This window comes from Phycodurus eques, chromosome 2 (genome assembly GCF_024500275.1).
Source record: "Phycodurus eques isolate BA_2022a chromosome 2, UOR_Pequ_1.1, whole genome shotgun sequence".
Classification (NCBI taxonomy): domain Eukaryota; kingdom Metazoa; phylum Chordata; class Actinopteri; order Syngnathiformes; family Syngnathidae; genus Phycodurus; species Phycodurus eques.
In genome coordinates this window covers 6,079,552-6,098,440 of record NC_084526.1, presented here as the reverse complement: position 1 = coordinate 6,098,440, position 18,889 = coordinate 6,079,552, and the positions used below count along the sequence as shown (strand labels likewise).

The following is an 18,889-nucleotide window of genomic DNA, read 5'->3' as shown; positions in this document are numbered from 1 at the left end:
ATAGTGTGTGATGTGCAGTATACTGTACTAACACAACACACTGTAACCATTTGTGCATACATATTTGCATACAGGTCCAGTTTGTGTGTGCTTTAGTTGCATTGATATTCAAATGGTGGGTTTGGGTTGTAGATCTATTCTCGATGGCTCACGGACAGCAAGTCAAAATTACATTTTAAAAATGTTGAATGCTCTACCAGTGATGGATATTATTTTGAAAGGCAAGCACAGAAAAGTGCACTCAGGCGTCACTAACCTTTTTTAAACCCGAGAGCTACTTCTAGGGTACTAATAACTGCTAAGGGCTACCAGTTTGAAACACACTTGTAAAATGTGAAAATTGTTCGTCCATCCATCCATTTTCTGAGCCGCTTCTCCTCACTAGCGTCGCGGGTGTGCTGGAGCCCATCCCAGCTATCATCGGGCAGGAGGCAGGGTACACCCTGAACTGGTTGCCAGCCAATCGCAGGGCACAAAGAAACAAACAACCATTTGCAGTCACATTCACACCTACGGGCAATTTAGAGTTGTCAATTAACCCACCATGCATGTTTTTGGGATGTGGAAGGAAACCGGAGTGCCCGGATGAAAACCCACGCATGCACGGGGAGAACATGCAAACGCCAAACAGGCAGGGCCGGGATCTGAACCCCGGTCCTCAGAACTGTGAGGAAGATTTTATGGGAAGTCATCATTTAGAATGTTGTTATTAATATAAATTGTTTTTCAGCCAAGGGAAGACTGATCAAGTTATTGATTTTTCACAATAATAAACAACAATGATTTGACAAGATAGGAAACAGATAAATATCAATATGCAAAACTATTTGTATAAATCTCAGCAAGTGTTTACAAATGACCACTAATACAACATTCCTAGGAAATCAGAATGTCCCATTACTGGTGAGCTATTTTGAGAACAGGCCCGAGGCCTACTCGTGTGGCCCTCAGGGACTACCTACCCACGGGCACCATGTTGGTGACCCCATCCATCCATCCATCCATTTTCTTCTGCTTATCTGAGGTCTGGTCTCGGGGGCAGCGGCGAAAGGAGGGAAACCCAGACTTCCCTCTCCCCAGCCATGTTGTCCAGCTCTTCCGGGGGTAACCCAAGACGCTGCCAGGCCAGCCAAGAGACATAGTCACTCCAGCGTGTCCTGGGTCGTCCCTGGGGCCTCCACCCAGTGGGACATGCCCAGAATACCTAATCAGGAAGCCCTCCAGGGGGCATCCTAATCAGATGCCCGGGCCACCTCATCTGGGTCCTCTCAATGCAGAGGAGCAGTGTCTCGACTCCATGCCCCTCCTGTATGACCGAGCTTCTCACACCCTGCCCGGACACCCTGCGAAGGAAACTCATTTCAGCCGCTTGTATCAGCGGTCTTCGTCTTTCGGTCACAACCCACAGCTCGTGACCATAGGTGAGGGTAGAAATGTAGATCAATTCTTAAATTGAGAGCTTTGTCTTTCGGCTCATTTCCTTCTTTACCACGACAGCCCGATACAGAGTTTGCATCACTGCAGACGTTGCACCTATCCGCCTGTCGATCTCCCGCTCCATTCTTCCCCTCACTCGTGTACAAGACCCTGAGATATTTGAACTCCTCCACTTTGGGCAGGATCTCCTCCTCGACCGAGATAGGGAAGTCCACCCTTTTCTGACTGAGGACCATGGTCTCAGATTGGGAGGTGCTGATTTTCATCCCAGGCGGTCAGCCACACGGCTGTGAACCGCTCCAGCGAGAGTTGAAGATTACGGCTTAATGAAGTCATCAGAACCAAATCATCTGCAAAAACCAGAGACATAATACTGATGTCACCAAATCGGACCCCCTCATGTTCTTGGCTGCACTTAGAAATTCTGTCCATGAACATAATGAACAGAATGCTGGCAATGCAGACCAAACTCTGACACTGGTCGTACAGGGACAAAACAGCCCTTGTCAGGGGGTCTGATACCCCCTACTCCGGGATCACCCTCCACAGGACTCCCCCAAGAGACACAGTCTTTTCCAAGTCCACAAAACACATGTAGACTGGTTGGGCGAACTCCCATGCACCCTCCGGAGCCCTGCTGACAGTGTAGAGCTGGTGCACTGTTCCACGGCCGGGATGAAAACCACTCTGCCCCTCCTGAATCTGAGATTCGAATTTGAGACGGACCCTCCTCTCCAGCACCCCCAAATAGACCTTACGAGGGAGGCTGGGAAGTGTGATATCCCCGAACGAATGTCCATGCAATGTTGCAGAGGCATGTCAACCAGGATAGCCTCAGAACATCGAGAGCCTTTAGGAACTCAGGGCAGATCTCATCCAACCCTGGGGCCCAGCCACCAAGGATCTTTTTAACCACTTCGGTCACCTCAACCCTGGAGATGGGAAAGCCCACCTCAGACTCTGCTTCCTCATAGGAAGGCGTGTCAGTAGAATTGAGGTCTTCGAAGTATTCGACCAACCATGTCTTCCCTCACGACATCCATCGACCTTCTCTTTGGTCTTCCTCTAGCTCTCTTGCCAGCTTCACCCTCGTCATCCTTCTACCAATATACTCACTATCACCCCTCTGGATGTGTCCAAACCATCGAAGTCTGCTCTCTCTAACTTTGTCTCCAAAACATCTGACCTTGGTCATCCCCTTTATGGGGTCATTTCTAATCCTATCCAACCTGGTCACGCCAAGAGAGAACCTCAACATCTTCCTTTCCGCCACCTCCAACTCTGCTTCCTGTTGTCTCTTCAGTGCCACTGTCTCTAATCCGTACAACATGGCTGGTCTCACCACTATCTTATAAACGTTGTCCTACATCCTAGCAGAGACTTCTCTCAGATAACACACCTGACACCTTCGTCCATCCATTCCAACCTGCTTGGACCCGTTTCTTCACTTCTTGACCACACTCACCATTTCTCTGGGCTGTTGATCCCAAGTATTTAAAGTCCTCCACCCTCGCTATCTCTTCTCCCTGTAGCCTCACTCTTCCTCCTCCACCCCTCTCATTTATGCACATATAGTCTGTCTTACTTTGACTAATCTTCATTCCTCTCTTTTCCAGTGCATGTCCTCCACCTTTCGAACTGTTCCTGCACCTGCTCCCTGCTTTCACTGCAGATCACAATGTCGTCTGTGAAGATCATGGTCCATGTAGATTCCAGTCTAACCACATCTGTCAGCCTGTCTATCACCACTGAAAAAAGGAAGGGGCTCAGAGCTGAGCCTTGATGTACTCCCACCGCCACCATAAACACCTCTGCCACACCTACAGCACACCTCACCGCTGTTGTGCTGCCCTCATACATATCCTGTACTATTCTAACATACTTCTCTTCCACTCCAGACTTCTGCATGCAGTACGACAGTTTCTCCCTGGGTACTCTGTCATAGGCTTTCTCTCGATCTACAATGAGACAATGTAGCTCCTTCTCCCCTTCTCTGTACTTCTCCATCAACACCATCAAGGCAAATAATGCATCTGTGGTACTCTTTCGAGGCATGAAATCATTCTGTTGCTCACAAATACTCACTTCTGTCCTGAGTCTAGCCTCCACGACTCTTTCCCATAACTTCATTGTTTGGCTCATCAACTTTATTCCTCTAGAGGTCCCACACCTCTGGACATCACCCTTGTTCTTAAAAATGGGCATCAGCACACTTTTCCCCATTCCTTAGGCATCGTCTCACCCGCTAGAATTCTGTTGAATAAGCTGGTCAAAAACTCCACACCCACACAGGTATGTCATCAGGACTAACTGTCATTCCATTTTTCATCCTCTTTAGTGCCTTTCTAACTTCCCCCTTACGAATCATTGCCACTTCCTGGTCCACCACACTTGCCTCGTCTACTCTTCCTTCTCTCTCATTTTTCTCATTCATCAACTCCTCAAAGTATTCTTTCCATCTATCCAGCACACTACTGGCATCAGTCAATACATTTCTATCTCTATTCTTACTGACCCTAACCTGCTGCACATTCTTCCCATCTCTATCCCTCTGTCTGGCCAACCTGTATAGATCTTTTTCTCCTTCTTTCGTGTCCCACCTGGCATATATGTCATCATATGCCTCTTGTTTGACCTTTGCGTCTTAATGTATTCCTTTCAGTCCTTTCAGCGTCCCACTTCTTCCGAGCTAACCTCTTTCCTTGTATGATTTCCTGTACTTTGAGGTTCCACCACCAAGTCTCCTTCTCCCCTTTCCAACCAGAAGATACACCAAGCACTCTCCTGCATGTCTCTCTGATCAGCTTCGTTCTTCTGGAAGCTCCTCCTGTCCACCGAGAGCCTGTCTCACCTTTTCCCAAAAAGCACGACACTCTTCCTTTCTCAGCTTCCACCACATGGTTCTCTGCTCTGCCTTTATCTTCTTAATCTTCCTCCCCACCACCAGAGTCATTTTACACACTACCATCCTATACTGTACAGCCACACTCTCCCCTTCCACTACTTTACAGTCAATAAACTCCTTCAGATTATATCATCTGCACAAGATGTAATCCACCGGCGTGCCTCTACCTTCATTGCCTAGCAACCATTTCAGAGTGTACTCCGCTTCTTGCCCGAAGTCAACTGAGCTAGGCGCCAGCACACCTGTGACCCTGGCGAGGATAAGCGGCCTGGGGGTGTGGGGAGGGGATAATAAATAAACATTATTTAAAAAAAATTAAAAACAAAAAAATATATGAATGAATAATTAATATTAATCATTTATGAATAATTAAGTTGTATTTGTAGTTCAGTGCTTTTGATAGTGTTCCAGACAGAAAAGGCCCTCACTGCACACCGCTGATTTATTTAATATAGAAATACAAAAACACATGCTCCTTCTAAGTACCCTGTTAGACAAACGGTGTGCACGTTTCACTGGAGTCACCTAACTATTGCATCTGTTACGGCGGCTAATTTCACATTAAAAATGTCAACATATTTTCCAAATGGACTTAAAATATTTACCGTTTGACAGGCACGCCAGGCGCGTAAAAACAAGATTTATGCACCAACGGGGGAATTGGCCCTTAATGCTCAATGCAGAGCTATGTATCAAATGTCTAATTTTGTGCCCCTTTTTACTTTGTTAGTCCAAATATTTAATTATATATTATTGCATTGTGTATACTTTTATATATGCAGTTGTCCTCTTTTTTTCAGTTTATTGATTCTTTTAATTTATTTTGTGCAATTTACAAACCCCAATTCCAATGAAATTGGGATGTTGTCCATCCATCCATCCATCCATTTTCTGAGCCGCTTCTCCTCACTAGGGTCGCGGGCGTGCTGGAGCCTATCCCAGCTGTCATCGGGCAGGAGGCGGGGTACACCCTGAACTGGTTGCCAGCCAATCGCAGGGCACATAGAAACAGACAACCATTTGCACTCACAGTCATGCCTACGGGCAATTTAGAGTCTCCAATTAATGCATGTTTTTTGGGATGTGGGAGGAAACCGGAGTGCCCGGAGAAAACCCACGCAGGCACGGGGAGAACATGCAAACGCCACACAGGCGGGGCCGGGGATTGAACCCGGGTCCTGAGAACTGTGAGGCTGACGCTCTAACCAGTCGACCACCGTGCCGCTTGGGATGTTGTGTAAAACGTAAATAAAAACAGGATACAATGATTTGCAAATTCTGTTCAACCTATATTCAATTGAATACATGACAAAGACATGATATTTAATGTTCAAACTGATTATTATTTTTATTTATTTTTTTAGCCAATATTCAAACATTTTTCATTTGATGCCTGAAATGAAAAACACGTTCCAAAAAAGCTGCGATTTGTGACAGTGTTTACCACTATGTTACATCACCTTTCCTTTTAACAACAATCGTTTAGCGTTTGGGAACTGAGGACACTAATTTTTTAACCTTTTGTTGGTATAATTATTTCCCATTCATTTGCATCGGAATCCGGGATTACCTCACCACAACAGTTTAACCTTCCTTCCAAAATCCATGTTTTATGTGACGTAATGAAAGTCTTCTGCTGGTGTTGGCAAGTCTTGCCTTTCTCATCAGTGGTGTTCTCTGCCTATAGGTAAGTTGTTTTCATTTCAAAAAGACACTGCTTAGGATAGTTGTACACTTAATGATTTCAGACCAATTCCTTGTGTGTCTTGTAACATACTGATACTGCTGATTCTGATGGTGATGTGCTTTTTCCCCTAAGCACTTATTTATAGTGATCTTTTATGGGAAAGAAATGTTGTTTTTAAATGATTTCCTTACGTCAAAATGTCAAGGAAGTGAAGGCGCCAAGTGGCCAGGAATAAAGGTCACTTCATCCTCTAACCACTGTAGTTCACCACACTCCAACCTTACATTACATTTTATAAACTTCAGCAGTGCATTTTTTTTTCTGCAAAGAAACACAAAGAATTGAAGGTCCCTTCGTTGTTTCAGTTAAATGACTCTCATCCATTCCATGTCTATCATTGAATACAGTCCAGCGTGGTGGTGTTTTAAAAGTCATGGGAACTCACAATAAAATGTGATACAAGTGTCACCTGGTAAAGTCCTGGGTTCGACTCTTGAACTTTTCTCTGTGGAGTTTGCATGTTCTCGCCGGGCTTGCTCGCAATTTAGTTGAGGTACTCGTTCATCTGTCCACATCACAACAACAAGTATGTTTGTTACAGGATGTGTGCCATTTGACATCCGTCCCGGATGTAGCTCTTTTCGCGCTCATTGTCAGACGGGATAGTCTTCAGCTTGTGACTGTAAGGGATTATTGATAAAAAAAAAAACTATATCAACGACTGTATCCCGTTGTATAAGCATCCCTATATTTCCACTGTCTTCACTGTTGATCTCCATTTCTGTTATTTTTTTACAAGGGTGAGGACTGCTCTATTATCTGTCCTGCAGGCCTGTATGGAACCAACTGCACATCGTCATGTTTCTGTCAAAATGAGATATCATGCTCACATCTCGACGGCTCGTGCATCTGCAGAGAAGGTATTATCCTTTATTTGTGGTCATCATTGTCCCTTCTTTACACTCTGATACTACCCAGAAGGTTAAATTCCAGTTTCCCCACATTAAGAAACATTGATAGATGACAGATTTTAGTTTTCACATTTGGTTAAAGAAAAAAACATAAGCAGAATGATACCCATTAAAAAAAAAAGAAACATGGTCTCGTAAAAGTTTAAAGTAGTAGTCCAGTAAAAGTTTTGGAAAACATGTCATTGTTCACAAAAGATGTTTAAGAATAATTCAGTAATGGGCCCAGGGGTCATGTTGTTACATAAACACAAAACACTTGTCATTCTCATGTCATGTGGCATGTATTAAAAATTACACATATTTACTTTTTGGGATCCTTTCATATAATTTTGATAGGGGCAGGAGGCGGGGTAGATCCTGAACTGGTTGCCATCTAATCGCAGGGCACAAACTATATATATATATATATATATATATATATATATATATATATATATATATATATATATATATACACACACACACACACACACACACACACCCAGACACACACACACACACACACACACAGTATTTTATTTTAATGTATTTTTATTTGCAGCTAGACACATCTTGCAAGAAACATTGTCTATTACTAAATTAGCCAAGAATAAAGAATTGGCTGACAACCAGTTCAGGGTGTACCCCGCCTCCTGCCCGATGTTAGCTGGGATAGGCTCCAGCACGCCCGCGACCCTAGTGAGGAGAAGTGGCTCAGAAAATGGATGGATGGATGGATGGATAAAGAATTGGCTGCATATAGAGATGCAATGATATAAAAATGTCCCCTCATGATTATAGTTAGCAAAACTACAACCATTATCAGCATTACCACGATATTTCAAAAATAAATGTAAAAAAATATGTTTGAATGAATAATTATAATCACAAAGTTTTATTTTGAATATGAAAATGATCAAATCCCTAAGCACTTTTTGCACGGTAGGAATTGTAAATTGCAACAGCCAAAATCAATTTGTATGCATGCATAAAATTTGCCAGGTTCCAGTGATTGCAATGGTATTGAATCAAAAATTAAGGTTAACAATCAATTTGACTGCTGTCATATATTAAATAAAGTGACTCAAAGGACATGGACTATGTGTATCAAGACAAATGCTGATGGCTGTGATTCTCTTAAAAAGTCAGATGCAAATGAATTGCTACAGTAGATGACTGATGGTCAGTTTGTTTCTGTCTCCAGGTTGGCAAGGGGTGGACTGCTCCATCCAATGCTCCAGTGGAAACTGGGGTCTAACCTGCAATCAGACATGTCAGTGTGCTAACGGGGCAGCCTGTGACCCTGTTAATGGAACCTGCTCCTGCTCTCCAGGCTGGAGGGATGAATTGTGTGACATACCGTGTCATGTTAGTGCTCACAGAATTCACTTTTTTTATTCCTAATAACATGTCTGGGTGTTGTTTGCTCTCTAGTATGTTTAATGACCTAAAGAAAATAATATTTTTGTATACTGTAGCTCATTTGTATCCTGGCTTGTAGGAGGGATCATATGGTCTGAACTGCAAAGAGAGATGTGACTGTGCAAATGCTGATGGCTGTGATCCGGTAACTGGCTCTTGTCGCTGTGTCGCAGGTTGGACAGGTATGTCATGCACCGACAGAGACAAATAGGTTAAGTTTATATTCACCAATCAGCTAGAGACTGAATTAATCCCGCCCGGATTTTCTTCAGGAAGTTGGAACAGACATTAGCAAGCTTGATGGTCCGGGAGCCTTGACCCAACTGAGATTTTTTACGTTTATTTGTTCCGTTGCAGGGCAGGGTTATAATAGTTTTGGACATTCCATTATAGTTCGTTTTTATTTATTTTGACTTTTCTTTTTCAAATTGAATTAGTTTTAATTAGTTTTTAGAGAAGGTTTGTTAGTTTTTATTAGTTTTTATTTTATTCAAAAATGCTTTGTTTTAGTTTAGTTTTTATTACTTTCATTATTAGTTTTAATTTTTTTTATTATTATTTGGGGTATTTGCCAAGTGTGAGATTTAAAAAAAGAGTATCATGTAAGAAAAACTCAACAAAAAATACCATTTACATTTTTTTCATTATTACTAACAGATGAACAACCATCCACAAATCAAACACAGGTAGTGTATAACATTCCACAGAATTCGAAGTGCGAATACTGTAAGTGCAGTGCATAATACTGCTTCTAAGGTTAATTAGATGCATCACAACGTACAGAAAAACCAGTCATGAGACATATGCTGTAGCGTGGGCTTTATAAAAAATGTGCTTATATGTAACTTACAAAAAAATCTAGTTCTTATTTGCATGTTTTCCTTCCCGTGTTGCTAAACTGCAAACTTCTCAACTTGACCTTCAGATTTGTGACTCTTAGACAGATACAGTAGATAGAAAAATAGCTTGCTAACTTTTATTAAGGATCTAAACATTCCTCAATTAAATACATACAACTAAAGACAGCCTTGATGTTCCTTTAACCATCACAGAATTACACAACGCATTAAAAAATATGCAATCGGGACGAGCGGTTGTTTGCAGTACTTCGCAAATTTGGCCTTGGAGATTCATTTATACATTGGATAGCAACATTATACAGTTCGCGGAAAGCGACAGTCACCACAAATAGGATTACTTCATAAATTTTTACATTACAAAGAGGAACCAGACAAGATGTCCACTCTCACCAATGCCATTTGCAATATTCATCGAACCTCTTGCTGCCGCTATATGTCCGAATGCTAATATTAAACGTATCTTCTCACGAGTGACAGAACACAAAATCAATCTATATGCTGATGATATTCTTTATTTACAGGAACCCAAGTCATCTCTTCAGGCAGTCTTCAATCTCATTAAAACATTTTCACAAATATCAGACTACTCTATCAACTAGACAAAATCAACAATACTCCCTATAACAGCAAACTCATGGAATCCTGCAGATCAAATCCCAGATTACCGTATTCCTATAGGAAACGTTAAGTGTTTAGGTATTAATATTTCGTCAAAACTCAGAGCTAACCAATCTAAATTACACACCACTTTCAGAAAAAAAATCTCATCTGATTTAAGACACTGGAATAACTTGCCTATATCACTACTGGGAAGAATAGCTACAATAAAAATGAAAACCTTACCTCAAATAAATTATTTATTTTCAATGATTCCATTTAAAACCTCATTTAAATGTTTTCAAACCTTAGATTCTGCTGTAATACATTTTTATTCAAAAAAAATAAGAAAAATAGTATTAGTCTATCCACTCTTCAGAAAAGTAAACGGGAGGGAGGCCTAAATGCTCACAACTTTAAACACTATTATTTCGCTAACCAATTACAATACATCATCAAATGGTTGCACCACAATGAGGAGTATGTTTCTTGGCTAGAATTGGAACAAATAGACTGCAACAACATCAAACTCCCAAATCTCCCATTTATTTCCATGTCTTAAACGCCATAAATGCTTCAAGAACCCAATAATCGCATCCACCTGAACAGCTTGGTGGCAAAATTTAGAATCTACAGGATATCAATTAACTCCCAATCTGTCATAATCCAGATTTTGAAATGAATAATATACCCCTTCATTTTAGCACATGGGAGGCAAGGCCGATCGCTTTCACCTGGCGGTCCTCCTCTGTCTCCTCACAGACTCTTTGGCCCATGAGGCCTTTCATTCCCATGAGGTATCATCTCTGCTACAGCTCTTGTTGTTTTATTGTTCAAGGCCCAAGCGTTCATGGCATCCCACTCGGAACTGGTCAAATCTCATGGAGTTCAACTCTTTTGGCACAAACCCACCCTCAGCTAATTTTTTATTTTTATTTTTATCACCGACTCTTCCTTCCTGTGCTCTGAGTAGGTTAAGATTGGGAGCGCTGGGCCACTGTGGTTTGCCTCCTTGCCCTGGTCCCCATACACCAACTGACAAACAACCTTGACAAACACAGAAAGGAGATCTATTAGGTTGTAGAAACATTTTGTGCATAAACAATCCATCAAGCATGGTAATCTCAACATCCACAAAGTCCATGAGTCAGTCTAAAGGACCATTACTTTGCAGAACAAATAAGGTGTAACACTTGCTGTAATACTTAGTATATATATTTTCGGTATGACGGTTGACAGGCAGAGAGCAGTGAAGGCACCCAAAAAAATTACATGGATTACAAAGGAAACAGATCATTTGCAGGTATCTGTGATGTACTGTATGTCATCACATAAACTACACGATTCATCCATTCGTCAATCTTTTTCCGCTTATTCTATTCTGGTTATCAAGGGCGACTCAGTCTGGCTGAAGATATAGTTGGCAGTGAAAGGATTTTTTTTGAAGATGTTCTCAGTCCGACTAACACACCTTGTTTAGAAGAGCCAGATACAGCTCCATACATGTGTAGTGTATATTAGTCAAATAAAAATTGCATTAATTTAGGAGAAAAGAATAAACCGGAAGTGACGCTTGCGTTACTTCGTAATCTGAAGGTTGCTAGACTTTATGAAATTTTGAGTTCTAGATGACAGAGGTTTACTTAAACTCAGAACACACAAAATACAACCAAGAGTGGAATTTAATGGTACATTTAATCACATCTACAAGGGATCTAGAGAGAAACACACCAAGGGGTCTAAGTAAAGAAAAAAAATAACACTAGTAATGATAAAACCGGTGGCAGGATGCCCTCATCACCTTAAGGTGAGAGGTGGGGCTTCCTGGCTGAGCCAGTCTTCGGCAAACGAGCGCACTTCGGTCGAACGAGGGCACTCAAACAAAGGGGTGCTCCGGCCTTTATGCCCACCCAAAAAGGGGTGGTTCCCTAAACCCTCCGGGGCCAACAGGGAAGATAGACTGCCTCATAATGTTACTTTTCCATCCTAGGATTATTCTGTGGTTTAAAACCAGTGGGATAAAATATTAATTGTTGGAGTTAAGATAATGAGACCATTTTCCATTTTTGCATTGTCATACGCACATCATCTTTAATCCCTGTAATGAACTTTTCAATTGTATGTGGTTGTTGTACTGTACACTGTAATATTTGCAATGTGTCATTTGTGTCGTGTGGGCTGAAACTTCTCATCCGGTCAGTTAACGAACAGACTTGACATCACACATTCAAATTTGCAGAAATACAATCACTAGTTGCGCTATTGTGATGGTGAACACTAATGACGCTCATGCGAAATTCTTAAAATATCATCTAATATTCAAATCCAGTGAAGATTGTGATTAGTCCCGCCGGAGTTGCAGTAGCTCTCCACTGCCTGTGGGTGTTGCTCGTGCTCCACCCATTGTCCCAGACAGAAGGAACAAATGTCCCTGAAAACAGCGGGTTTCTCACCTTCTTGGTCATCAAGCCAGTGTCCCAAGAAAAAGAAGTCTTTGTTGGTGAGACTCTTCAGGCTGGCTGGGGGTGGAAGTTAATTAATTTTGCGTCCGAGTGAGAAACCAGTGTCCGCGTCTCAGCTTTGATGAGCTCCTGCGGACAAGCTGGTAATTCATTTAGCATCCGTGTGCGAAGTTAAATCTCCCGTGCTTCTCCTTTGATAAGTAGACCAGGCTTTCATTAGATGTCTTGTGTACGCAGACTGGCTCAGAAGGGCAGCTGAGGCAGGGGGGTTGCTGGGTGTCATCATTATTGGCGTATCCGTTCCAGAATCAATGTGTTTTATGCCATTTTGGCTCAGAATAACCATTTTTATTATATTAGGTATTACTTTTTGGGCCACACAAATCTTTTTTATGTTTAAAATGATTTTATTTTTAACTTTTTTAACCTTTGTGACAACATTGTATGTACATTTTCAGGTGGACAGCAAACACCTCCACCTGCATTATAGCCTTGGTCCTCATCGTCTGATATTTCTGATTTAGAGTCCAATCCCATCACTGACTGTTTAAATAGCATCTGTAGGAACCTTTCTAATGTACACCTATCAGCCATGATACCTTGGATAATAAAAGATAGACAATAAGGAAAGGTAGAGAACAATTTGAGTGACAAGCAAGCCGATTGATAAATATGGAGCTAAAAGGAGACAGGCGCACCCATAAACGTGCATACATCTGTGCAATACATGCAGTAGCTGTATCACGCTTCTAGTTACAAATGTTAAATAGGTATATTTACATACGCATAAATACATATACTCTTTTAGACAATAGTCATGAATGAGACACACTGACACACAGTAACCTTGACTAATTTGTTGATACCTGATAATAACATTTGTTGTCACAGAATAGTCATGACACACACCTACACACACAGTGAATGGGTTGGTTACTTATATAGCGCTTTAACGACACCATCACGGTGCCTAAAGCGCTCTCCAGATGCTCACACATTCACTACTTCACGCCCACATTCATACAACAATGGGCAGCTGCTGCGATGCAAGGCACTGCCAGGCCCACTGGAAGCAATATAGGGTTCAGTCGGAGCTGGTATTTGAACCATTGACCCTTCGGTCACTAGCCTGCTGTACCAACTGAGCTACAGCCACCGCAATAGAAGGCCTGTCAAACAGATTTTTGTCCCAGGCCACATTGCACTTACGGTTTCCCTCAAAAGTCTGTTATGACGGTGAAACAATGAATAAGTTTGATCACCTCATTATAGTATTACATATACACAACCAATTGATGGATAACTAGTTTTGAAATCAGAAGTCAAGAATAATAGCTTTTTCAACTAGTGTTCAGGTTACTGTAAAAAGGTGTTTGGTAATCAATTAAAAAAGTCATTATTTATTAAATAATAATAATATTGAGAATCAGCACCTCTAAATCTGAGACCATGGTACTCAGTGGGAAAAGGGTGGACTGCCTTCTCCAGGTCGGGGATGAGATCCTTCCCCAAGTGGAGGAGTTCAAATAACTTGGGGTCTTGTTCACGAGTGAGGGAAGAATGGAAGGGGAGATCGACAGGCAGATCGGTGCAGAGTCTGCAGTGATGCGAACTATGTCTGGGTCTGTTGTGGTGAAGAAGGAGCAAAGTCAAAAGGCGAAGCGCTCAATTTACTGGTCGATCTACATTCCTACCCTCACCTATGGTGAACGGGTCGAAGATCCCGGATACAAGCGGCCGAAATGAATTTCCTCCACAGGGTATCCGGGCTCTCCCTTAGAGATAGGGTGAGAAACTCGGTCATCCGGGAGGATCTCAGAGTAGAGCCACAGCTCCTCTGCATTGAGAGGAGTCAGATGAGGTGGCTTGGGCATCTGTTTAGGATGCCTCCCGGACGCCTCCCTTCTGAGGTGTTCCGGGCACGTCCCACCGGAAGGAGACCCCGGGGACAACCCAGGACACGCTACGTCTCTCGGCTTGCCTGGGAACGCCTCGGGATCCCCTCGGAAGAGCTAGAGGAAGTGGCTGGGGAGAGGGAAGTCTGGGCTTCTCTGCTGAGGCTGCTGCCCCCACGACCCGACATCGGATAAGCGGAAGACGATGGATGGATGGATATTTCATAAATATGACAATTTTAAATTTTTGGTACAGACTTTAGCAGGAGGCGGTACGGTGGACGAATGGTTAGCACATCGGCCTCACAGTTCTGAGGACCGCGGTTCAAATCCCTGACCCGCCGGTGTGGAGTTTGCATGTTCTCCCTGTGCCTGCGTGGATTTTCTCCGAGCACTCCGGTTTCCTCCCACATCCCCAAAACATGCATGGTAGGTTAATTGAAGGGCCTTAATTGCCCGTAGGTGTGAATGTGTGTGCGAATGGTTGTTTGTTTATATGTGTCCTGCGATTGGCTGGCGACCAGTTCAGAGTGTACCCCGCCTCTCGCCCGAAGATGGCTGGGATAGGCTCCAGCACACCCGCGACCCTTGTGAGGTTAAAGCGGTACAGAAAATGGATGGATTTTAGCAAGAATCATGGAAGTTGATATACATAAAATGATATGGCGGGCCTGATCTGGCCCCCGGGGATTGCGTTTGACACCGAGATTATTGTTAGCTAGCTAGCTGTTTTTAGCTAACTGTAAACTTGCCGCTTGTGTTGAATTGATACGCGATATCACATACACATACTCTCCCACACAGTAAACATGAATGCCATCCAAACACATTTTTAGGTCTAAATTGAGGATAATACGTAGATGTATTGGGTTTTTGTTTTTTTGTTTTTTGCAAGTAAAATAGGTGGTGTAAGAGGTGATACTTCTTAAACAGTCTGTGTGTTCAACTCTGAGGCAGACATGCTAACTACTGCCGTGTTTGATATTAGTTCTGGAAGTACGATGATGCTAAGATGATCAAGGCTGTGCTCATGCTGATACAAAAAATATTCTGTTGGTTTACATGAGAAATCATGATTGTGGTGTAGCGAAGTGGCCTTGTTCTGATTAGTATCTTGTCTTCATCTTTGTCATTTCCCATGTCTCAATTCACGCTGGGTTTTAACAACAACACAGTCTGATGGGCAAGACAACTGCTTTCCACGCACAATATGCCTCAACGGTATGCCTCAAAGATAGTTTTTTAATTGAGTTATAATGGCTCCTGACACTTCACTTTCATATTCTCTCATATTCTATGTCAAAGGAACTTTGTAATGAGCTTCTGATATGCCGAGTTACAGAGGAGGAGTGAGGAAATTCTCTATTTACGGACTCCTTCTGTCCTGTTGTGTGTGCATGTGTGTGTGTGGAAATATGAATGAATGTGTGAGTCTCAGGGGTACTTCAGCCTCCAGACTGTCTCCTGTGAGCACTGGCAGCTCTGATCCATTCTTTAAGAGGCTCTCTTAGGACATAAAATGTAAAACTGATGAAAGACAGAGACATGAGAATGAATAATGGGGCAATAAAGCTTAGGTTGATTTGGAGGATTCTGGGGTTTGCCGAAACTTATAGTACATTTAAAACTGGCAGTAATTCGCCCATTAGCAGCAAACAGTGTTTATCTGCTTTTCCGAAGACATGCTTCAGCACTGATATACTCCCTGTCGAATATGGTGTAAGGTCTCGCTTGTGTGTCAACAACAGGTCTGACTCATGGGGGCCAGGACAGAGAACTTGTTGAACACTGTTGCCTAACAGCCAAACCCCCACTCCCACCCACGACCCACGGTCCCCCAGAGATGGGTGTATGTGGTGCATTAAAACATGGGGATGAGTGTGTGTGATGCATTTAAAATCCAGGGGGGCAGGCAGGGCGGAGGGGCAGGGCGCTTGGACCGGGAACAGATGTGCTGAAACCGACACCCACACCCTCCCGACCCCATACCAGTCACCCAGGAACCCTTGGATATGTATATGTGCCCAGATGTGATTAGTGAGAAAAATATATACAGTGAGTGGTGTGAGCATGTGCTAAGTGAGTGATAAATAGGTATGGCTCCTACAGGTCGGGCTAAATGCCCTTCCTGACGCAACCCACCCTGCCACGGCGGGGTATTGGGGCACTGATTGGGAATTGAATCCGCGGCGTCTTCATATACACACAAAAAAAACTCTTAGCCATAACCGGAATGTGCTTTACACAGAAATGTTTTTCTGAAAACAATGACTAAGGTGGGATGCAATTTGATTATGGATTGAAATGCGATATACTAGCGACCAAGCGAGGCATTTCCAAGTCAGAAGGGATATGCTCTAGCTCACTTTTGACCCTCAACAGGCTAAGCAGTAGAAAATGCATCAATGGATGAATTTTATATAATGTTATATTCTATTTTAAATGGCGAAAGGAATGGATGTCATACACATCATCAATACAGTATACCACACATCACATTGGACATTTGTCAGTTCCCATGTTAACAAGAATTGACATGATTGAATGGATTTACTAAATTTACATCAAAAGCAGAATCGTAATAATCAATGTTACCACATGCTGGCTACAGTCCTTGTGATAATGGGTAGAGCCAGTACATGTTTTGGAATTGGAACAGATTGCTTCCCGTTTTTGAGTCCATAAGGAAACAAGTAGAATGATGCTACTGTGCTGCCTGAGCCTTGATGAAGTCCTTTTGAGCAAGGGGCAGCTCAGGGGGTTAACAGACAGATAAGTCTAATGAAATTCAGTAGAGGTCATCATTTCCACGCAGTCGCAGTCTGATGTTCCGGAATAAGGTGTATGGTGATCAGTGTGCAAGATGTTGTCAGTACAGAGCCGACCCAACAAGCATTTACATTATGAAGAGCCCAGGGTCTAGTTTGTTGCATAAATTTAGCTGTTTTTTCCCCCCTTTAAAAACGTAAAACAAACAATTTTGCATATACATTTTTTAATGTTATTAAATGTATTAAATTTAACCATAATCAAATTGAATATAAATAAAAATATGCTATTATTATGTCATTCATTAATTTGTTGCATCAATGTAGCTGTTTTTTCCTAAAATTGGTTAAGCATAATGTATTTATTTACTCCTCCCTGAGCTGTCACCTTATTGTGGCAGAGGGGTTTGTGACAATGCTAAAATCGAAGTTGTCTGGGGCTTCATGCTCCTGGCAGGGTAATTCAGGGCAAACAGATCAGAGGTCAGGGACCAGGCAAGACACGGCTCAGAAACCCCATATGATCGATAAAAAATTAAAAATTATTGGGCCCTTATTTCCCTCACTCGGATATGGGTCACTGAGGCCCCCCTCTAGAGCTAAGCCTGGACATAGGACTTGATGTTGATCATCACCAGCCCGGAGAGGTAGCATGGGTCCAGTTTGCCATGGACTTACTACCTGTGGGCCAAGGGGGTGATTGGGAGGAACACCCTCCCCTACCAGAAGCCATGCGGGTCCTGTCATTGGATTTCTGCACTCTTCATGGATTATCCAAAACAAACACTATGTTCAAACATAAGGATGTCCATAAGTGCACCTGGCACCAGGACCGCAGTTCCATGATCGATTTTGTGGTCGTGTCATCGGACTTGCGGCTGAAACTCAGGTAAAGAGAGGGGCGGAGCTGTCGACCGATCACCACCTGGTGGTATGTTGACTCTGATAGTCGGGGACGACTTGGCTACTAACTAATTATGAGGGTCTGCTAGGAACGTTCCCTGTCAGGGGGCAGCTGTGGCTCAGTTGGTAGAGCGGGTCATCCAGTGACCTTTGTCACTGGTTTGAATAACAGCTCTGACCGTATACTGTGGAAGTGTCCTTGGACAAAACACTGAACCCTAGGTTGCTCCCTGTTGGCCTGACAGTGCCTTGCATGGCAGCAGTCGCCCATTGCTGTATGAATGTCTGCATGAACGGGTGAATGTGAGCCTTTGTACATCCCTTTGGGCACCATGATTGTGTATACAAAGCATTATATAAGTGCACACGTTTACCATTTTCCAATGAGTTTCAACTCTCACCTTTGGCAGTACCACGTCCCCGGGGACGCAGGGGACATTGAGTCCGAGTAGGCCATGTTCTGGGCCTCCCATGTTGTGACTAACGACCTGAGTTGTGGCTGTAAAGTGGTCGCCGTCTGTCATGGTGGCAATCCCTGAACCCGTTCTTGGACACCAACACAGAGGGATTCCTTTGAGATGAAGAACGAGTCTTATTGGGCCTTTTTGGCCCGTGAGACTCCGGAGGCTGTTGACGGGTACTTGCAGGCACCGGATAGCGGCTTCGGTGGCCACTGAGGCAAAATGTCGGGCATGGAAAAAGTTTGGGGAAACTGACTTCCGAATGGGTGGAACGGTGTACGACTGGTTAGAGCGTCTGCCTCACAGTTCTGAGGACCGGGGTTCAATCCCCGCCCTCCCCGCCTGGGTGGAGTTTGCATGTTCTCCCCGTGGCTGCCTCGGTTTTCTCCGGGCACTCCGGTTTCCTCCCACATCCCAAAAACATGTATGGTAGGTTAATTGACAACTCTAAATTGCCCGTAGTTGTGAATGTCAGTGCGAATGGTTGTTTATATGTGCCCTGCGATTGGCTGGCATCCAGTTCAGGGTGTACCCCGCCTCCT

The 18,889-nt window shown here is 43.2% G+C and overlaps 1 protein-coding gene across 5 annotated transcripts in view; it reads left to right on the top strand.

Moving 5' to 3' along the window:
• The window catches only part of LOC133395806 (multiple epidermal growth factor-like domains protein 11), a 246,997-nt gene that overhangs the window by 192,845 nt on the left and 35,263 nt on the right, over positions 1–18,889 (top strand). For 4 of the 5 annotated variants that reach the window (XM_061665019.1, XM_061665028.1, XM_061665037.1 and 1 more), the window contains exons 11-13: positions 6,829–6,949; positions 8,184–8,347; positions 8,481–8,583. In XM_061665019.1, coding sequence (XP_061521003.1) covers positions 6,829–6,949; positions 8,184–8,347; positions 8,481–8,583 — 388 coding nt within the window. Of the gene's footprint in view, positions 1–6,828; positions 6,950–8,183; positions 8,348–8,480; positions 8,706–18,889 lie in introns of those variants that run through there. The other variant, XM_061665045.1, reaches the window with a different exon arrangement.